Source organism: Microcebus murinus, chromosome 16 (genome assembly GCF_040939455.1).
Source record: "Microcebus murinus isolate Inina chromosome 16, M.murinus_Inina_mat1.0, whole genome shotgun sequence".
NCBI lineage: Eukaryota > Metazoa > Chordata > Mammalia > Primates > Cheirogaleidae > Microcebus > Microcebus murinus.
Genome location: NC_134119.1, coordinates 22,249,872 through 22,269,726, shown reverse-complemented (window position 1 = coordinate 22,269,726; position 19,855 = coordinate 22,249,872). Strand labels below are relative to the sequence as shown.

At 36.3% G+C, this 19,855-nt stretch overlaps 1 protein-coding gene across 2 annotated transcripts in view; it reads left to right on the top strand.

Annotated features, from left to right (window-relative positions):
• PLCB1 (phospholipase C beta 1) overlaps positions 1-19,855 on the top strand; it is a 669,260-nt gene that overhangs the window by 485,926 nt on the left and 163,479 nt on the right. For both annotated transcript variants that reach the window (XM_020281914.2, XM_076010933.1), the window contains exons 10-11: positions 2,431-2,577; positions 12,684-12,841. In XM_020281914.2, the coding sequence (XP_020137503.1) occupies positions 2,431-2,577; positions 12,684-12,841 (305 nt within the window). The remainder of the gene's footprint in view (positions 1-2,430; positions 2,578-12,683; positions 12,842-19,855) is intronic.

The window sequence follows — 19,855 nt, the reverse complement described above, 5'->3', positions numbered from 1 at the left end:
GTACTTGACAAGCTGGACTTGTCACAGAAATAAGGAAGACTCCAAAGAAATTAGATTTTTTAAAAATAAGATTTTACCTCTAAATGAGTTTTATACTCCAAAATGTTTCTTAAACCATCTATTGAAAAAAAAATCTATTGAAATAGCCTTGGCTCTAAGTTGACTTTGATTTGTTTCCAAAAATTGAAATCAGTTTAAAGGGATATATACATTCAACCATAGATGAATTTTAAAAAGAATTCTGCAATGGTAGTAACCAAAGTGTTATTATCAATGGCAGCATGATCAGAAAGATCATTTTGTTAAGTAATGGTTATTTAGAGGCATAAACTATGGAATCTATTAAAAATTGGTCTCATACAAATATACCAATAAAAAGACCTTTATGTCATATTTCTCATTTCTAATGCAAGAGAACTTCTTAGCACTTTCTTATATCATTATTGAAATTATCAAAGTATATGTTAGAGTTAATTTGTAAGCAGTTCATATTACAAATATTGTTTCCACTCAAATGTTTGTTTAGAAAGATTTTTCTTTTATAAAATAGCTTCTTTCTTCAAAAGAGCAAACACCGAATTTCTTTTTATTTATTTATTATTGGATAAAAATAGTAAAGGTGATTTAGCTATACTGTTTCCAAAATTTGGAAAAGGTAGTCATCAGTCACCTTGAGAAATTTATTGGATGTGAAAAGAGCTTTACTGTGGTCAATAGTCAGTGCTAGCTTTGCCTTTTAGATGACACACCTCATACCATTCAAGGGTAAGTGATGCTCAAATCAATAAAAATTAGAATTGTTAGATATCACATTTTTACCTGTAAGTTTGGTAGAAAGGGTGAAAAGAAGAAAAGCAGGTACTTTTATATTGGTGAAAGTTAATTGCTAAAATTTTAACAGCAAGGAAATTGGTTATGTTTATTAAAATCCTTAAAAATATTTATAGTATTTGAATCAGCAATTCTATTTCTGGGAATTCATTCTAAAGAAATAATTAAGGATTTGTACAAAGATTTAACTATTAGAATATTCAATGCAATGTCATTTATACTAGTGAAAAAATGAGAAACAACTTTAACGACAAATGATAATAAAATATTACTTCATGTTATAGTGTTTTATTTTCCAATATATAAAATGTAAATAGTATATATTTCATATGTTGTAGTTAAATATTTATATGCATAGAATTTATTCTCACATGAAAATATTCTTAATATATTTTTCAATTATAAACAAAGGAGGTTATTATATATATATAATTATATATATATGTATATATGATTGCAGCTTCATAAAAGAATAACACACACATACTTTTTTTTCTGGAAGCTTACATACCAAGATTGTTAAAGGTAGTTACCTATGAAATAAGAGTCTTCAGCAAAGGTTTTGTTTTTCTTCTGTTTATCTCATTTCTGAAATTTTTTCAATGAATATACCACTTTTATAGTAACAAAGAAAATTTCAAAAATAAAAAAAGAAATACTATCCACCAACATTTATTGGCAACATTTTTACTCCCCACAGATGTGCTGTTTGATTGTTAAGGTTGAAGAAACAAACTGTGGTGATGGAACAAAATAGTTAAGATGATTCTATGTATCTCTAAAGCTTACTGGAATAAAGAATTGTCTCAAAACATGTATCAAAGCATTAAGTTGTACACCTTAAATACATACAGTTTTGTCAATTATAGCTTAATAAAGTTGAAAAAATAAGAATTATCTCAATAGTTAGCATTAGTAAACTCAAAAAGATTTCAACAAAAGAAAAATTTCTAAATAGAATCTGAGTAAACTAAAATATAAGTCATATTTTTTCTATTTGAAGTAAAATTCTAAATGTGAAATTTAAATACTTCCTTTTTATGAGCATTCAGCTTTTTATTCCTAGGAATGACTCATTTGTGGTCATTTTTATTTTCTGTTTCAGAAAAAAAGACCATTATTTGAAGACACTTTCATTTCATCTTAAATAATAAAACCACATGTGCATAACTTTACTGATTATAACATGTATTTATAATAGAAAATTTGGAAATTCACCCCAAAATCTATTACCCAGAGAAAGCACTGACAACATTTTGGTGTCCATCCTTAAAGTTGATGTATAGTCTTATATTTGCAAACAGGAAGTTGGTGTTTGACTATTTAAATTCTCTGAAAGGTCAGTGAGGATCATATATTAATAACTATATTTTTTCTCTATTATCTGTAACATTTGGAGATAACTGTAACAAAATGGCATAATCCTACACTCTTGTTTATCCATACTATTAATAAAATGCAACTGTGGCCACTGTCTTCGGCCTTAGACACCACCAGGATTTTTTGCCCGCCCCCCCCCTCAAAATTAAAGCAACTTGATATTAGCACCCCCTAAAAAAGAATACATTCACATTCTTCTTAACTCTTCGTTTCCTCCAGGACAGATATCCGTGGATGGATTTATGCGCTATCTGAGTGGAGAAGAAAACGGAGTTGTTTCACCTGAGAAACTGGATTTGAATGAAGACATGTCTCAGCCCCTTTCTCACTATTTCATTAATTCCTCGCACAACACCTACCTCACAGGTACGAGTTTATAGTTCTCTGTTACATTAGCCAGTCTTACCGAATTTTTCTAGTCTCTACTTTCCATCGTTCCCAAGTTAAGGTGAATTTGTAAAGCAGTATCATCCTTTCTCCATATCCTAAGTTTTCAAATCTTCTACAATGTATCCATATCTGACATCTTCAAACCAGTGAAATTTTTGTGTAACTGAACTGATTCTTCAGCGAAGTTCAAGCCATGTACAATCCTACCTAGTTCTCAGGCCTGTGTTCATCTACAGGAGGGCTCTGAAGTCCTAAATAACTTTTGCTGAAGGTGAATTGCTTTTTGCTCAAGGTGGAATAGGGCTTTAGACAAGAATAAATTGACCTGTGAACAACAAGTTATACTTCATTGTACATGTTATAATAAAGTAGGAAAAAACAATGTGTTTCCTAAGTTAAGCATTGCCATGGTTTTGGTAGATTATTAAATAGAAAAATATTAAAACATATACATATCCACATGCATATATATTACATACTTATGCATATATAAACTATAGTTTAGAATTAAAATTTTAATAAATATGTATTTTAAGAAGCTGAAAATGTTTTTATAATCAAAATGCATTTCTTCCAGAATATTTTCTGTATGGCAGATCCCTTATCCCAAACCTTAAAAAGTCTTGTAGAAAATCTGCTGCTAGTTAACAAAAAAATATGAGCTTTTTAGAAACCATATCACTCTCTTGCTTCACACAGTTCATCATCCAAACATAAATAAAGTAGCCAGGCTTAACACCCACAGCACAACCCTAGTCTGGGGTCTTACTTGTTATTTATGTGCTGTAGATACTCTTTATGCCTTGTGGGTGGTTTTGATGTACTTGTGACTCATTGTCCCAGGGCGTATGGTTTCTGTTGCACAGTAGACCAACAATGACATGCACATAAAGACTAGGGAGATCCAAGCACTGGATAACCATGGTGGTGTCCAGTAAAATTTCACAGGGTTCTGTCATCTGACAACTAAGCAGTTATTTCTTTAGAATTCCTTAGGGAATTCCTTCATGACTCAGATGCATGTTGTGTTGGTATCTAGTACAGCATTGGCCTGGTATCTCACACTAGGTGAAAAAGAGCTTAGAATAGAAATGAGTTTGGGAAAGAAATCCCAATGTAGCCTTCAGACAGCCAGGATGGGCTGTCTCAAGAGGATTCTATAGTATCTGAAACCAACTTATCAGAATCATAATATTCCGAGTTCTATCATCAGTTGAACTACAACTTACATTGTTCTTTATGAACAATTGCAAGGCTCTCAGGACATTTGTAGCCTGTTTTGTTTCAACTCATATTATGTACTAAGAAAGAGTCATGCCTCAGAACTAGCTATGTTCTTGTCTGGATCATCCTAAACTCTATTCTAATCATCTATTGCTGCATAATAAATCACTACAACACTCTATGGCATAAAACAGCCACCATTTTCTATTTATCCATAGTCTGTGGGTCAGGACATCAGACAATGAATAAAGAGAATGGCTTGTCTGAGTTTCATGGTGTCTTACACCTCAGCTGGGAAGTGAATGTGGGGAGACGGTAACCCTAAGAGCTTGGGTGCTAGAATCATTTGGCGACTTCTCCAACATGTCTGTCACCTAGGCTGGGATGACCCTACAGCTGTGCTCAGTTAATGCTATTGAGCTAATTGCCTACAAAAGGCCTCACCATATAGCTCGGGCTTCCTCATAGTATGGCAGCCCCAACTTCTTGCATGGCAGCTCAGGACTACAAGAACAAGTGTCCCAGAGAGCAAGGAGGAAGCTTAATTGCTTTTTGGTACCTAATTTCTGAAGCTCTGTAGTGACACTTCTTTATTTATCAAAGCAGTCACAAGTTTACCCAGATTCACAGAAAGGGGACATGAACCACAGCTCTTGATAGGAGAGTGTCAAAGAATTTTCTGTTTTAAAACCCCTGTACAGGTTCTGTGAGTTCAGGGGGAGAGTGTCCACTTAACCCACTTTCTTGGATTCAGTTCCTTAGGCCTATGACAAAAATTTTCCAGCTTCCAACCAAGTTCATAAGCCTTTATAAAGGATTATTTTTCCTCCTTAATGGTTCTTAATCTTATTTGGTACCATTGACCCTTTTGTCAGTCTGGTGAAGCCTATGGACCTTTCTCAGAATTTTAAATGCATAAAATAAAGTACGTGGGACTAAAGAGAAAATAAATTCCATTGAAATATTGCTATCAAATATTATAATATATATCTCTTAGCACCATTAAAAGTGAATATAAGCAATATGTTATATGTGAAAAAAATGGAATATGATATGAAAATATTTGTGATTTCCATCGGTGACAAAGTCATAGATCTTGCTAGTATTAGTGTGACTTTGACCTGCATTCATAAACTAAAGAGAATGTTAAATTTTGTGTAGATGTTAAAATTAAAGCTGCAACCATTTTTCTCATTCAAGTTCAAGGTCTGTGGTAGGTTGAGTTTAAATCTTTAACTTGATAAGATTCAAAGAAGTATAACTTTAAAAACCTGAAAACATTGTAGAATCTTTTTCATTTATCATATACTTAGGACCAGAAGACTTGTAAAAATATGTAAATGTATGTCCAGTTGGATTTTGTATACTACATGTGATTTTTTTTCTACTTGGAAGTCACAATATAGAGTAATTTTAGCAATAATCTTTTTCAGTCCAACATGCCTTTCAACTGATATATTTATGTTCATTACTTTCATATTATTTATCATATAATAAATGAGTCAGCAATACTAAAATGATTTGATGGCAAGACTGATGGGATATACATTTCACTCTTTTCACCTTCTTTCAGAATATATTAATTTTTCTCTTTCTATGTAAAATTATTGACTTATCATTTTTAGATTTTATGTATGTTCATTCAACCACAGCCACTATTCTCTTTTGGATGCTCAAATTGTCTCAACTACTGTGAGTGGGAGCCCTTTTTAGGCTGTCATCTGTTTCCTTTTGACATGACCCATTGATTTTTGAAAACGTCTTTGGTTTCTGGGACATAATGATCTTTCAGGCTCACCTTGGTCCTTTCTGCTCCAGACACGAAATCAGACTTTTCCTCAGCCCTGTAACAGCAATTTGGACCCTGTGCTTTGGAACATTGTTTCTGGACCACTTCAGTGAACAAAGCAAGAAAAGATAATTTTTTTTCTTTTTAAGACATGAATTCACATATTTACATTCCTATCTACCAACTAAATGCTTGATTCTACAGCCATGCTTCCTTTAGTAATTTTGATACTTAAAAAATTATACATACTTACTCATTTGCTTTACTGGTGACAAAAAATAGTTTTAATAAAATTGCTCAATGGTATTAATAATATGCATAATAAAACTACAGAATATAGTTCAAATTTTTATCTGCAGTTTTTTTTAATTGCATTTCACTAGGGATTTTCAGTCAGATCAATTTCTTCTAGAGTCACTCATAGGCACACCCTCTGTACAACTTGCTAAGCACAGGTGTGGTAGAGAATTTGGCTCCATTGTGTCAGGTTGGTTTAAATGTGAGGGTGTTAGCATATTAACAGCTGATAGTCATTGGAAGGTGGAGCTTTTAGCCATTAGGGAAAGAAAAGGATTCACATTATTTTGTGATGAAGAAAGCACTGAAATTGCTCTGTCCAGATTTCTGTACAGTGGTTTCATATCACTACCAAATGATTCGTATACGTGATTTCTGATCAATTCTCTCTACAATTATTTAATTTCTAGGACTATTGGAATCCACACATTTTTAAATATCCAGTTCTTAAAACTGTGTATGTTAAATCCTATTCTAATCTAAAGGGTTTTTTTGTTGTTATTTTTTTTTTATCTTGCTCTCTTTTCTGAGCTATGTATAATTATACCAAGATTTACATTAGATAAATCCACATTCTCTCAATATTACCTTGTCCCAGTATCAAAGTTTTATTTTCCTGCAGTGGAATTAAGGAGAATTCCATATAATTAACACAAAAGAAGACCTCCATAAAAATATTAACACAGGTTCTTGAGGTGTTGTCTGAAATCCTCTTTTGACTTATGGGTCAAAATTTGGTTTTACTTCATATGTTAATTATAGTATTATTGTTTTAATTATATAGAAAAAACTAATGTAGAACTCCTATTTCTCAGAGGCCTTTGGATAACTCAAACATCTATGTTATAAAAATTCAAATTCCCCTAAATCAATTAAGAATGTCATAAAATAGTCTGGATGTGGTGGCTCATGCCTGTAATCCTATCACTTTGGGAGGCCAAGGCGGGATGATTGCTTGAGGCCAGGAGTTCAAGACCAGCCTGAACAACATAATAAGACCCCATCTCTACAAAAAACAGAGAAATTAGCCAGGCATGGTGGTACATACCTATAGTTTCAGCTTCTAAGGAGGCTGAGGCAGGAGAATCACTAGAGTCCAAGAGTTTGAAGTTGCAGTGAGCTTTAATGACACCACTGCAATCCAGGCTGGGCAACAGAGTAAGACCTTGTATGAAAAAAAATGTTATAAAATAAAAATACAGCCAATGCCTAACCCAATACAGTCCAATTAAATTTTTAAATTAATGCCTAAAATAAGTATATTTTATACTTTTATGCCATTTCCAGAACAAGTAGAAACATTATTTCATATAAGGGGTGTTTGGTCCAAAAAAAGAAAGGTTTCCTATTAAATGAGTTTAATAAATGCTGGGTGCAAACAAATATTAACACCTATTGGGGTGTGTGTTGAATATAGGAAAAACATATCAGAGATTCTCAATCATTAAGGTAATGATCAACCCTTCATTCTCTTTTGTCACCATCCCACTTATTTCCTGGGAACATTTTAAGAATTAGTATTCCTGAAAACTTTCAATATTTGGAATGTTTTCTTTTGAACACTCAAAGAGACTGTAAAATTAAATATACAGTATGAAAACAAATTAATTTAGCAATGCATTATTATTATGTCTATTTCTCTACTCATTATTGCCCCTTTGTTGACTATGAAGATGCCCAGAAGGAAAAATAAATTGGATCATTGAAAGAAATACATGCACAGAATGAGTTGTTTTTAATTACAACGGTCATTTTCTAGGATTTTGGTGTTGGCAGTATACCCAATAGTGATTATTGTTTAAATTATTGTTTTTCCTTGAGGAATCCATCATTATGACTCAGGAAAAAAAACCCTCCAAGACAGAAAAGCATGCGATCTATTCAATCTATACTTTTGCAGCTCTTCATAAACCTTCCTATACTCCAAACCATTGGGAGATAATGGCTCCATATACACAGACAAGGCAAAGCAGTATCTCTCAGGATAATTAACGTCCTTATTCAGCTTTACTGCATTAAAAAAAAAAATTAGATTTGAGAGTTTAGTTGCCCAATAATCTGGTGAATTAGATTATCTGACTGAATATACCCAAGAATTTTTCAACTCCTCTCCTCATGTATATGTTCTTGGCTACAGAAAAGTTCTAAAAATGATCCAAGGCCTAGTTGTACCCTTGCCAGTCATCCACCATGAACCAAGACTTTTTGGGTGTCACTCCCATCTCACACATCTCTCCTGCTCGCTTAGCCCTTAGTATGTGCCATCTTTTATCATTTATTTCTGGTTTAAAGGACACACAGACCTAAAAGAGTTGGGTAGTAGAATGGAAAGAAGATGAATTTATGAAATAAATAGGCCCAGTGTAAATTGACCTCTAAGTAAATTACATGCTTAACTCTTCAGAGCCTTGGTTTCTTCATTTGTAAAATGTAAAAATATTAAAATATCGAGGGATCTTGTGGTTGAAGGTAATATGCTATTACTTAATGGCTTGAAGATTAAGGAATTTATTACCTCACACAGCAAGATATCTAAAGGCAGAGTGGTTGAGAGTTGGTTAATTTGGAAATTAATTGATGTCATTGGAGACTCAGATGCTTTCTATCTTTTTGGTCCCCTTATGGTTTCAAGATGACTTGAAACCAGACTTAGGTGCACCATCAGCATCACCTCCCTAGGAACCAAGATCTACATATGTATGGCATGAGGAAAGTCCTTGTCTCATGATCCTTTTTTAACACTTTCTAAGAGTAAAGAAAATGTTCCTAGAGCTTTCCTGACACCCCCTTGAACCCCTGCCACAACCTGTAGGCTTCTTTCCTTTATGCTCTGTTATATATAGCCCACAGTTATACCACACAGAAATGCCCATATTAACCATAAATATGCACCATGGAACTACCATGACTTGCTGAAAAGAATAAAAATTTACCCCAGGGCTAAGAAGGAGACCCTGAAGCATATCAGAACCTAAATAAAATATTCTCCTGGCAAGGAAAAAGAGCAAAAAGAGAAAGAAAGAGAGACCAGAAGTATATGAATGAGGTAAGATTTATAGTTTTCCCCTTTCTTAGATAGGAAAGGTAAGAAATATGTCTCATGTCGTGACGTTACCTTCTCTATATATTGGGTGGTTTCGTCAGCTACAGCTATGAGATTATATGCCCTGAATGATTTTCACAGCCTTGACAGCAAGGAAAAATAGTCCTTGTCTCCATTTATTGAAGGAGACAGGGTTTATTGAAGAAGGCCACTGAGTTAAGAAATGCATCACATTCTGGAGACTTCTTACCCTGGAGTTTGAAGGGAAGACACTAAATAATGATAAACACAAAAGTAGGAAATTCATTCTCAGCCTTTGCATGATGAGAAATGCTTCAGAAGCCTGTGTTAATAGAAGGGTTACTATTTTCCAATGTTCTGGTCTCGTCTATCTTTGGATGCCTTGGGTAGTCTGAGACAAAGCTCAAGTGAATGTAATCAGCCACCCGAAATGAATGCTGTTCAAGTGAGAAGTTCCAGAACTATGACTTGAGGCAGTATTATGAATTAATCTGAGAAGGAGCTTCAGCTCCCAAGTTCAATCATGGGCTTGGAATGTAATCCAGAGGGTGTTCACAGCCAGGCAGAGATGATGTCAATTACTAGTTTCAGAAATACCAAGGGTTGAATGACTCATGACATATCAGCAGTCACAACCTCCAGTGATCCCCTAGCCCCAGAAGCCAAATTTATTGGATCTAATCAAATGGAAAGATAATGGGTGGATGGGATGTAATAATGATGAGTTAAAAGTTTTAGGGAAGAAAAATAAATCAGCTTTAAGGCTTTAGGCAGAAAAGGAGAGAATAACAGAGAATATGTTAATACATGTGTTTGAAAATATCTCCATAAATGAAGTAAAATACACAAGGAATCTAATATGCATTCCAAGAAATAAAACAATTATCAATTATAGATAAATGTTTGGTTTTTTTTCAAATTATGCTTTTTTAGGAGTCTTTCATTTCTAATAAAAATTATTCATTTTAAGAATGAACAGTGAATTTACCTTAGAGACATTCTTTTGGTCTTAGATGCTACACAATAAACACATATGCTCTCTCACTTTTGCTCTTTCTCGTTCTCTCTCTTTCTCTCTTTAGTTTTTTTCAGATTCCTTTGCATCTCACAAACCCAACCCCATGCCTTATGCATTTCAAAACATTAACTCATCAACATTCAAAAAGTACATCAAATTTCTTCTAATTGTTCTTTGAATTATAAATTTGCAAAAAAAAAAAAATCCAAAGAAATGTTTCTTGAAACTCTAAAACTATGTTCTATGACAGAAAACTCTAGTATCCATTAGGTGTTTATCTACTTTGCTATACCATTAAACCTGATTAAACCCATGACAACATACCTACCAAAGTTTAGTTAATACTCAACAAAGTATTAAGAAAAAAGACTCAGAAATTGCACAATATGTAAATTTATTGATATAGTTAATAATGGGACTTAAATAATTCCCTAAACAGTAACATACAAAAAAAAATCTTCTCTATTCTTTAATACCAGTGCAATTTTCTGTAGGAGCAAGCATTTTTAATTAATTAACATGATTATTGTTTGATTTCTTCATTTACTTTAGCTAAAGTAACCCTCCCTTAAGTTTGGGAATAACATATACAAGTTTATCTACTGTCTTCTTGTCCTTTAGCAAGCAAAGACCTTTGTAAATCTTAGTCATGACAATGAACTTTGAGGCAGTTATAAATGGTAATTTATTATCCAGCATAAGGAACTTTCTAGATTGTTTTGTTAGCATTTCTGCTTTTTCAAATACATCTATATGTTTAGAAAAACAATCTATTTTTCCAGTAGAGAAAAGTGATCATGCAAACCTACTTAATCAACATTTCAGTGCATTTTACCAAGGTTTTGTAGAATTCAAGGATATCATCTTTTTGTTATGCTGACATTTGGGTGTTATGACTTGCATATGAAAATAAAATTAAGCCTGTAGGGTTAATCCTATTTTATTTGTCCTGAGTGTCTCCACAGAGTAGATCTTGTTCATCTCAAAGTCATTTTGACAGTTTTCATCAACATGCCATCTTTTAACTGGCTATAAAAAACATGATGGAGGCTTATAGAGAATAAATCAAAGGAAATCTTTAATTTTCTTTAACTTTCCAAAGACTTCAATTTGTATGTTAATAATGGGCTTGTCTTAAAAGTTATTTTTTAATCTTTTAAAAATAATTTATCAAGAAATAAGTGACTTGCATTGACTTCTTAAGTATAATAGAAGTAATTTGGCTTCTATGCCAAATTACTGTATTGCTGCCCTCAGACCTCTCAGCTGCCTTGATGATTAAAATTCTCATCACTCCACTAAGATATTTTAGTTCTGTTCATAAAAGTTTCTAAATTTTTGTGAAGTTTAAGTGTTTCCTCTTTTGTTGCCTGTGCTTTTGATGCCATAGCTACAAAACCATTATCTAATCCAAGTCACAAAGATTTGCCTGTATGTTTTCTCCTAAAAGTTTTTGTAGTTTTAACTTTTATATTTAGGAGCTTGGTCCATTTTGAGTTAATTTTTTGTATATGGCGTGAGGTAGGGATCCAAATTCATTTTTTTGCATGTGGTTATCAAGTTGTCCCAACATCCTTTATTAAAAAGACTATTCTTTCTGCACTGAATTGTCTTAGCAATTGTTGAAAGTCAGTTGAACATAAATTGAGGGTTTATTTTTGAAATCTCAATTATATTCCATTCATCTATATGTCTATCCTTATGGCAATACCATATTGTTTTAATTACTGTAGCTTTATTGTAAGTTTTGAAATTGGAAAGTGTAATTCTTCCAAATCTGTGCTTAATTTTTTAAGATAGTTTTGGCTATTTAGGGTACCTTACATTTCCATATGAAGTTTGGATCAGCTTGTCAATTGCTGCAGAAAAAAACAAAACAAAACTACAACAACAACAACAAAAAAAAAACAAGGTGGAATTTGAAAAGAATTAAATCTGTAGCTCAAGAAGATACTATTTGAAGAATGGTATCCTCTTAACAATATCAAGTCTTCTGCTCTATGAACATGATATATCTTTCCATTTATTTATGTCTCCTTTAATTTCTTCCAACAATGTTTTATAATTATTAAAGAATAAGTTTTGTACTTCTTTTGTTAAATTAACTTTTTTAAAAAGAGAAACAGAGCACTTTTGAAAGAAAAAATGTTTAGCCTTTTCAATGTGCCTTAAGCAAACATGACAGAGGGGCTAACTAACTTACATAATAGGACAGTCTTTCAACAATATTCTCCCATCAGAATGCAGTCAGAATTAAGACTCAGTTTTGATGTTATAATCCTGGATCTTCTACTTCATAGTTTTGGAAACTTGGGCAACTGAACTGCTTTGTGCCATTTTCATTATCTGAAATGGGTATTTTAAAAAGGAAAATAGTTACATCAGAGACATTTTTGTGAAGATTAAATGTTTAATACATGTAAAGTTTAAAGACCTGTATTTGGCATCTGCTAAACAGTCAATAAACATACATCATTGTTATTGTTACAGTGCCCTGTCTTCTCCCAAACCAATGCATATTTGCATTATATCATTATCTTCTAGTATGTTGAGGCAGAAGAAAGGCTGAAAATGACTACTCCAGCTCTTAGAGACTTTGTTTTTCCATTGTTGAAGAGTCTTTCTAAGAAAATACCACTGTCTTCCTTGCTTCATGGGATTCTGGAGTTTGTTTTGTTGGTGTTTTGTAGCTGGCCAGCTGGCTGGAAACTCCTCTGTTGAGATGTATCGCCAAGTGCTCCTGTCTGGGTGTCGCTGTGTGGAGCTAGACTGCTGGAAAGGACGGACTGCAGAAGAGGAACCTGTTATCACCCATGGATTCACCATGACGACTGAAATATCCTTCAAGGTAGAGTGGATGAATGTTGCTAAGAGAGGCAGCTGGGGGGACCTGACCCCTTTTGAGTAAAGCCTCCTAAGGTAGAAAGTCCCAACAGTCCCAATTAATTGCAAAGACTATTAATCATCTTTGCAATTCCAGAGGCTAAAATTTAGCAGTTTATCCATGGATAATTGGCATCAGGTGAATTAATTCATGATAAACAAATTGTAAGGAAACTGTCTTGTGAGAGGAAATATTAATTATTTGTCTCATCCTGTTTAGCACTCTTATTCTTGTTTTCTTATATTTAATCATTGTGAGCTATAACATAAAGAATATATACAACTTATTTGTACAGTTTAATTAATGTATATAAAGTATATACCCCCGTAACTACCACCTAAATCAAGAAATAGAAATTTATTGGCACCCCAAAAATACTCTCATGTACCCATTCCCAGCAGAATGATCCCTAACCCTCAGAGATAGCCACCATCTCTACTAATAGTGACCCTTACTTTGCACCTCTAAAAGCACAGAGCACAAATTCATGTGCAGCCCTAAACAATGTAGCTTCACTGCTTTCTTAACTTGCTATAAATTTATTCACACTTTAGCATGCATTATTTTGTGGCTTGCTTTTTTGACTCCATACTGTTTGGCACATTCAACAATATTGTTACACCTATCTTTAACTTGTTTTCTTTACCATGATGATGATGATGATTGATGATGATATTAATTATTACTGCTAATTATTATATAAGATTCCATTCTGTGATGCTAGCCTTTGGCACATTGATACCTATCAGTCAAAGACCCCTGGGAATACACCTATAGTCAACATCAGATTTATTTGCTCTTACAATGAAGAATACATGCTAGGGAGAACTGGGGTGTCTCAGTAAAAGTGTGTTAGCTAGGACTTGCAGGATTTGGGCTTATATTAGGTGATTTGAAAGGTGGTTCAGGAAAGCAGGGTTTTGCTATGGATTGGGTGCTGTCAGGAAGCAGACACAATCCTATAATCGCATATCTTAATAAATCCTATCTAGGAGACAGGACTAAAGCTGTTATTGATAAGATATATCTGTCATTCTTATTAGCCAGGAATGTGGGGTGTGTTTGCTCTCCCTTTTATTTCCACCTGTGGCTCCATCTTACACCATGAAGAGCTTCACATTCATGTGCGTGGACACCCAAGCCCAACTATCCATGTTCTGTACACATCCCCTGCAAAGAGTCATCCCCAGGGGATTGGGACCATTGGGGTGGGGAAATCTGGCATCCTAGGTACTTGGAGAGTGACTGGAAGAGGAATGTGAAGGCTTCAGCGGGCATGTTCTCTTGGCTGACTCGGGCTTCTCACCCCTTTGGAAGGGAATTAGAAGAGAAGGGCTAGAGGACAACCTCTAGAACTAGGTCCCATGGCATGAGCCCCATTACCTGGGATGCTTGAGTCTCAGGGAAAAATTCAGGTTTTCCAAGCAACCAAGAAAATAAAGTCCAAGTATATGGGTAATGAAGGTGCATACTGAGAGACCAGAATATTGGATAAATTAGATATTATTCTTACCAAGATTGGTGACAAAGCTTTAGATGAAGATGACCATGAGCCACTTGCCAAATCTTTGCTGAACAAAGGAGAGCTCAGTAGATATCAAAAGTGAGGAATGAGTTTGGCTGTCTCACTGGAACTAGATTTAAAGAAAAAAAAGATTGAGAGGTAGTATTTCAGAAGTAGCATTGGGAGCTAAAAGATCTCAAAACCCAGCTTTTAACCCTGGGGCACTTGGAATATGAGAAAATAAACAGCAATCACTGGAGAGAACAGCAAAAGAGAAGCAAGATTTTCAAGGGACAGACAAGTTTCAGTTTAGACAAAAGGATTTTTCTGATCAAAGATTACTATATTCAGCAATTATAAAAATGTGTTCAGAAGTAATATCATTAGCACCTTAAAATATGTTTACCATGTTGTGTCTAAGGAATTTGACTTTTCGTGATTTCTTAAACTTAGGCTACAATGCAGTAATTAAAGAAAAATAACACCCTTCAATTAAATCTTACAACAAAGTTTAATGTGGGGTTGACATTAATTCTGATCAAAATCTTTAAAAGTTATATCTCCTCCTGAAATTGAGCACTTTTAAGGTCCTTGGATTTTTTCAGTTGGAAAATCAATGGGTTTTCACTTTAGTTTCATAGTTTCTCTCCCTCCCTTCCAGACCTTGGTATTGCCCTTTGCCAACTACAGTAGTCCCCGACCTTTTTGGCACCAGGGACTGGTTTTATGGAAAATAATTTTTCCACAGACAGGGAATGGGAGGGGGAGACAGAGTTCAGGCAGTGATGTGAGGGATGGGGAGTGGCTGTAAATGCAGATAGTTTCCCTCTTTGGCCTGTCACTCATCTCCTGCTGTGCGACTCCCTGATTCCTGAATTTCATGGGAGACAGTTTTTCCACAGGTGAGACAGAGCTGAGGCAGTGATGTGCAGCCTGGTTCCTAACAGGCCATGGACCAATACTGGGCCACCGCCCAGGGGTTGGGGACTGCAGATCTAAGATGCCAGTCTAAACTGGTTAGGCTCCTTGAAAAAGTGGGGACAGATGACCTTGGTATGGGGCCAGTGAAGTTTGAGCACATCTGTCTATTGATGGATGGAGACAGTCCTGGAAAGGCCGACAGCGCCCCCTGATGGAGCTGAGGGCTGACGGCACTGGGCACTGACCCATTGCCAGGAAGACCACCCCACCCACCGGCCTACTACCCGGTCACCCCTCAGAGTCCTTGTGAGGAGTAATTATAATTTTCTTAAAAACTTAAAATCCTCCAAGTTTTTTGAGTTCCTTGTAGGAGAATAAACATGAAGCACATCCAAAGGCATATTTATTTTTTGTGGAGCTTTTGCTTCTTGGCCTCTGCCTGTCATCAAGTCAGCTTGGAGTGACTCTCCTTATGCACTCGACCATGCAAGTGGTTCTTCAGTCACATCCATAATCCCAGAGCTACGGGCTGATGGAGCGTCTCCTCCTGGGCTCTGGAGCACGGCTTCTCAACCACGTCCACACACTTGCTAGCAAGGACAGAGGCTTAAAGACTGCAGCCAGCCCAGAACGTTGCTTCCTCTCTCTGCCTGCTGCAGTTGGTTGGAAGCCAGGAGGTGACCAGGGTGGTGTGGCTGGTGTGTCCAGCCATTCCTCTAGCTAATGTGCATTAGTAGGATAGATAGATCTGGATGAGCTGCCGGTGGGTGGTGGTGGGTGGGGATGGAAGTGGGGAGTAGAAATCCCAACCTGTTTGTGGACAGATATTTAGTAGCAGGGATTCTTTGTATCAGGACTGAGACTAGGGTAAGGCAAGGGAGGTACCTAGGATGCAAAATTTAAGGAGGCCTTTGCTGTCAGGGTCACGTAAGACCAGAATTGGTGCCTGAAAGTGATTGTCTCTTAAAATTTTGCACTAAGACACTTTTGATGCCTCACTGTAGCCCCAGCCCTGCTTGTGTGATTATTAGCATGCGGTCTGCTCTCCCCAAACTCGGTGTGTGTGACGGGTACACTAATAAGCCAGACTTCACCACTATACAATATGCATATGTAATAGAATTCAACCTGTACCCCTAAATCTATTTTTAAAAAAACACAGTGCATAAGGTGACTTTGTAAGAAGGATAAGAAAAGGAACAGGCCCTTCGTGATCTACACCTTGCCCATGATCTCATTTCTTATTAGCTTTCCCCTACCCACTGTGCTACAGCTACACTGGTCTCCTTGCTGTCCCTTGGATAGTGCCAGGCAGTTCCCTACTTGGAACCTTTGCACAGGCTGTTCCCTCTGCCTGGAATGCAATTCCCCTGGGTATCTGCATGGCTCTCCCTTTTCCTCCTTGAAGCCTTTCTCAAATATCACCTTCTCAGTGATGCCTCCTGGAACCTCACTATTTTATACTCTCACCAGCCATCGCTGCCGCTCCCCACATCACTCCCACTCATCACTCCCTCACCCCACATTTTTTATTAATAATTATCCATAAGCCAGTCACTTTATAATATTCTGCTTAACTTGTTTAATTCCTATGTTCCTCGTTTATTGTCTCTCCTTCTACTAGCATGTAAGCTCCACAAAGACAGGGGTCTTTATTTTGTCCTATGATCAGTCCTGAGCACTTTGAACAGAACCTAGCATAAAGTAGGTGCTCGGTAAATGCTTTTTGGAATGAATTTTCCCTTCTCAAATACGCAAATTACAGCATAGCCTTCATTTTTAGTTCTTCTTGCCTCTGTTCATTAGACAAGTGAATTTTGTCTGTTTGTGTGTGTGGAATTCCATGTACAATATATTAGTAGGCAGTGAAAACATACTCCCAACGTTTACCAGTTTGGGGAAACATCCTGTACATTTGGGCCTGACCTTCACAGTATAATTAGACTCTAGGCTACAGCTATAGCATGTATTGCTGCAGCAAAAGAAACTGATCGCAAAGTTCATCATTTTTATATCACACAGTTTATCTGCTTTCAGCATATATGATCCGGAGAGCTTCTGTGTGATATATCCCCAAAAGCAAGAGTTCCTATTGTCATTTACTGCTTATTTATTGTATGGACCAAAATAAAAGGTTATGGTCTAGGAAAGGGGACATGCTATCATTCGGCCTCTTTATAGAGGGCATTTTGTTTTACAGCCTGGCTTTATTTATTATACTATTTCTCCCTGTATCTGCTCTGTTTCTATGCCTCATTGCCTTAGCCTTTCTGATACCCATGACATAGTATTTCTCCATTTAGTCTTCATTCTCTCTGCTCCCCTTCAGTCCCCCTCCTCCCCACACTAGACACCACCCACCCCCTCCATTCCCAGGCTGGTCCTTCTTCTCCCTTCAGGAAGCTTCCTTTTAATCAGCAACCATACAGGATGGAAAACTAGGTAATATGATAAAATATATAATGAAAATGCATAAAATTTGAGTATGTTGTTAAATAGAGCATTTTCAAAAATAAAGCGTCCTTCCCTGAGAGAAATAATCATAATTTAGGATGCAATTTCACTGCTACATAAAGGCACACATAAAATGGATATCCAAATACACCCGACTGTTTGTCAAGGAAAAAAGGATTTTCAGGGCAGTTTTTCCCACTGGAGTTTAGTCATTGAACCATATGGTTTATAGATTATTGAATCCAACATTAGAAGTCTCTGAAAAACAGTTTGGGCTTGAGGAGGAGCAATTTAGCAGGAAGGTACTTTCACATCCAATGTCAACCAATTACAGCGTTTATGAAAGACTGAAACTTACAAGCTATAACTAGTTTTCTCATTCTGAATGATCACACGTACCATGCAAAATATTTCAAAGGCACAAAAGAACAGAAGTCTAGTAGAGATGGACTGAGAGATGGACAGAGGGGGAGGGAGGAGGGTGGGCAGAGCAGAGAGAAAGGAGAATATAGAAGTTACAGATGATGCTACTCTGTGGAGTGGATGAGCTCACTGCCAGGGTTACAGCACCTGCTCTTCCAATTAGTAGCTCTGATACCTTAGAGAAGTTTTCTTCCCAGTCTAAGCCTCCTTTGTTATCAGCAAAGTGGAGATGATAATAATGCTTACCTCCTGAGATTATTATAGGTAAATATTCAATAACCCTATTTAATATACTAACATAACTTAGAACAATACATTGCATGCAGGGAGTACTCTATAAATGTTAGCTACTGACATTATCATTGAAACATTGAAATACATAAAAACCAAATGTTGGTTTTCTTTCTATAAATCCAAATGGCTACGGTATTACATATGCAAGGAGTTCTTACTAAGCCAGATTAGGGGTAGGAAGAAGTTGAATTAAGTCATTTGTGAGGCTGCCATGTTACAGGCTGTGGGTGATTTATGTGTCCAACCCATGGCATCCACTTCACCTCTAGGAAGATGCCAGAAGTTCAAACTATGTGGTAAATTAAACACAGCCCAGGCCTTTGTCAGGGTCCCAGTGAGAGCCGAGAAGGGAGTGACAGGCGAGCTTGGAGGCTCCTTTGCAAACATGAGTCCTGAGTCAAGTACACAAAATCAGAAATGCATGATTCCAGAGGCAGGAAAAGGGGAGAAGTAGGAGAAGCAAGATGGGAAAGACTAGGAGCCCCAGTGGCCCAGCTGTAGTTCAGACCACACCAGCCTCCCTGCTGTGGGAAGAGAGAAGCAGACCCAGGGGCATGAACTCCCTACAAGTCTGAGAGCAGGCCAGAGAGAAGCAGGCATAGTTCATTGGCCAAAGACAAACAGAGATAGACCTTTGGCCTAGAGCCAAACACCCACTTTCTAAGGGAGAGGCCTGACTCCCGTTGGCCCAAACACCAATAAAGCAAGTCTATAATCAACTCTCAATATTAAACATAGCTGGAGAAGTTCTCAAACGACAAGGAAGACAGCCATCATCAAAAAGTTAGCAGAGACCAATCACACTTTTATTTACATACACATGTGAAAGACTTTCTTTTTACTGTAAGATTTATTCTCGATTGGAAATTTCAGCCATGAAGGTTTTAAAGTGAACCTGACTATTAAGTATGGAATCAATATTCAAACTTCGGTAATACAAAATTACATTCACCTTTAATTACAGCCAAGTTTTAAGATTTGCTTAAGCCAATGATCAGACTAGTCTAGGGGTCAACAAACTCTTCTACAGGCCACATTTATCCTGCCGTCTGTTTTTGTGAATTCAGTTATGTTGGAACATAGCCACACCTATTTGTTTACATATTATCTGGGCTGCTTTGGGGCTATGTATTAGCCTGGACTCTCCAGACTAATTTGCTCACATTGCCCCACATGGCTGTGGAGGCTGAGAAATCCCAAGATCTGCATTTGTCAAGCTGGAGACCCAAGAGAATGATGGTGTAACACCATTCCCTGCCTGAAGGCCTGAAACAAGGGGAGCCAATGGTGTAAGCTCCAGCCCACCTCTAAGTTCGAAGGCAGGAGAAGACCAATGTCCCAGCTCAAAGACAGTCAGGCAGAAACAGCAAATTCTTTTTAAC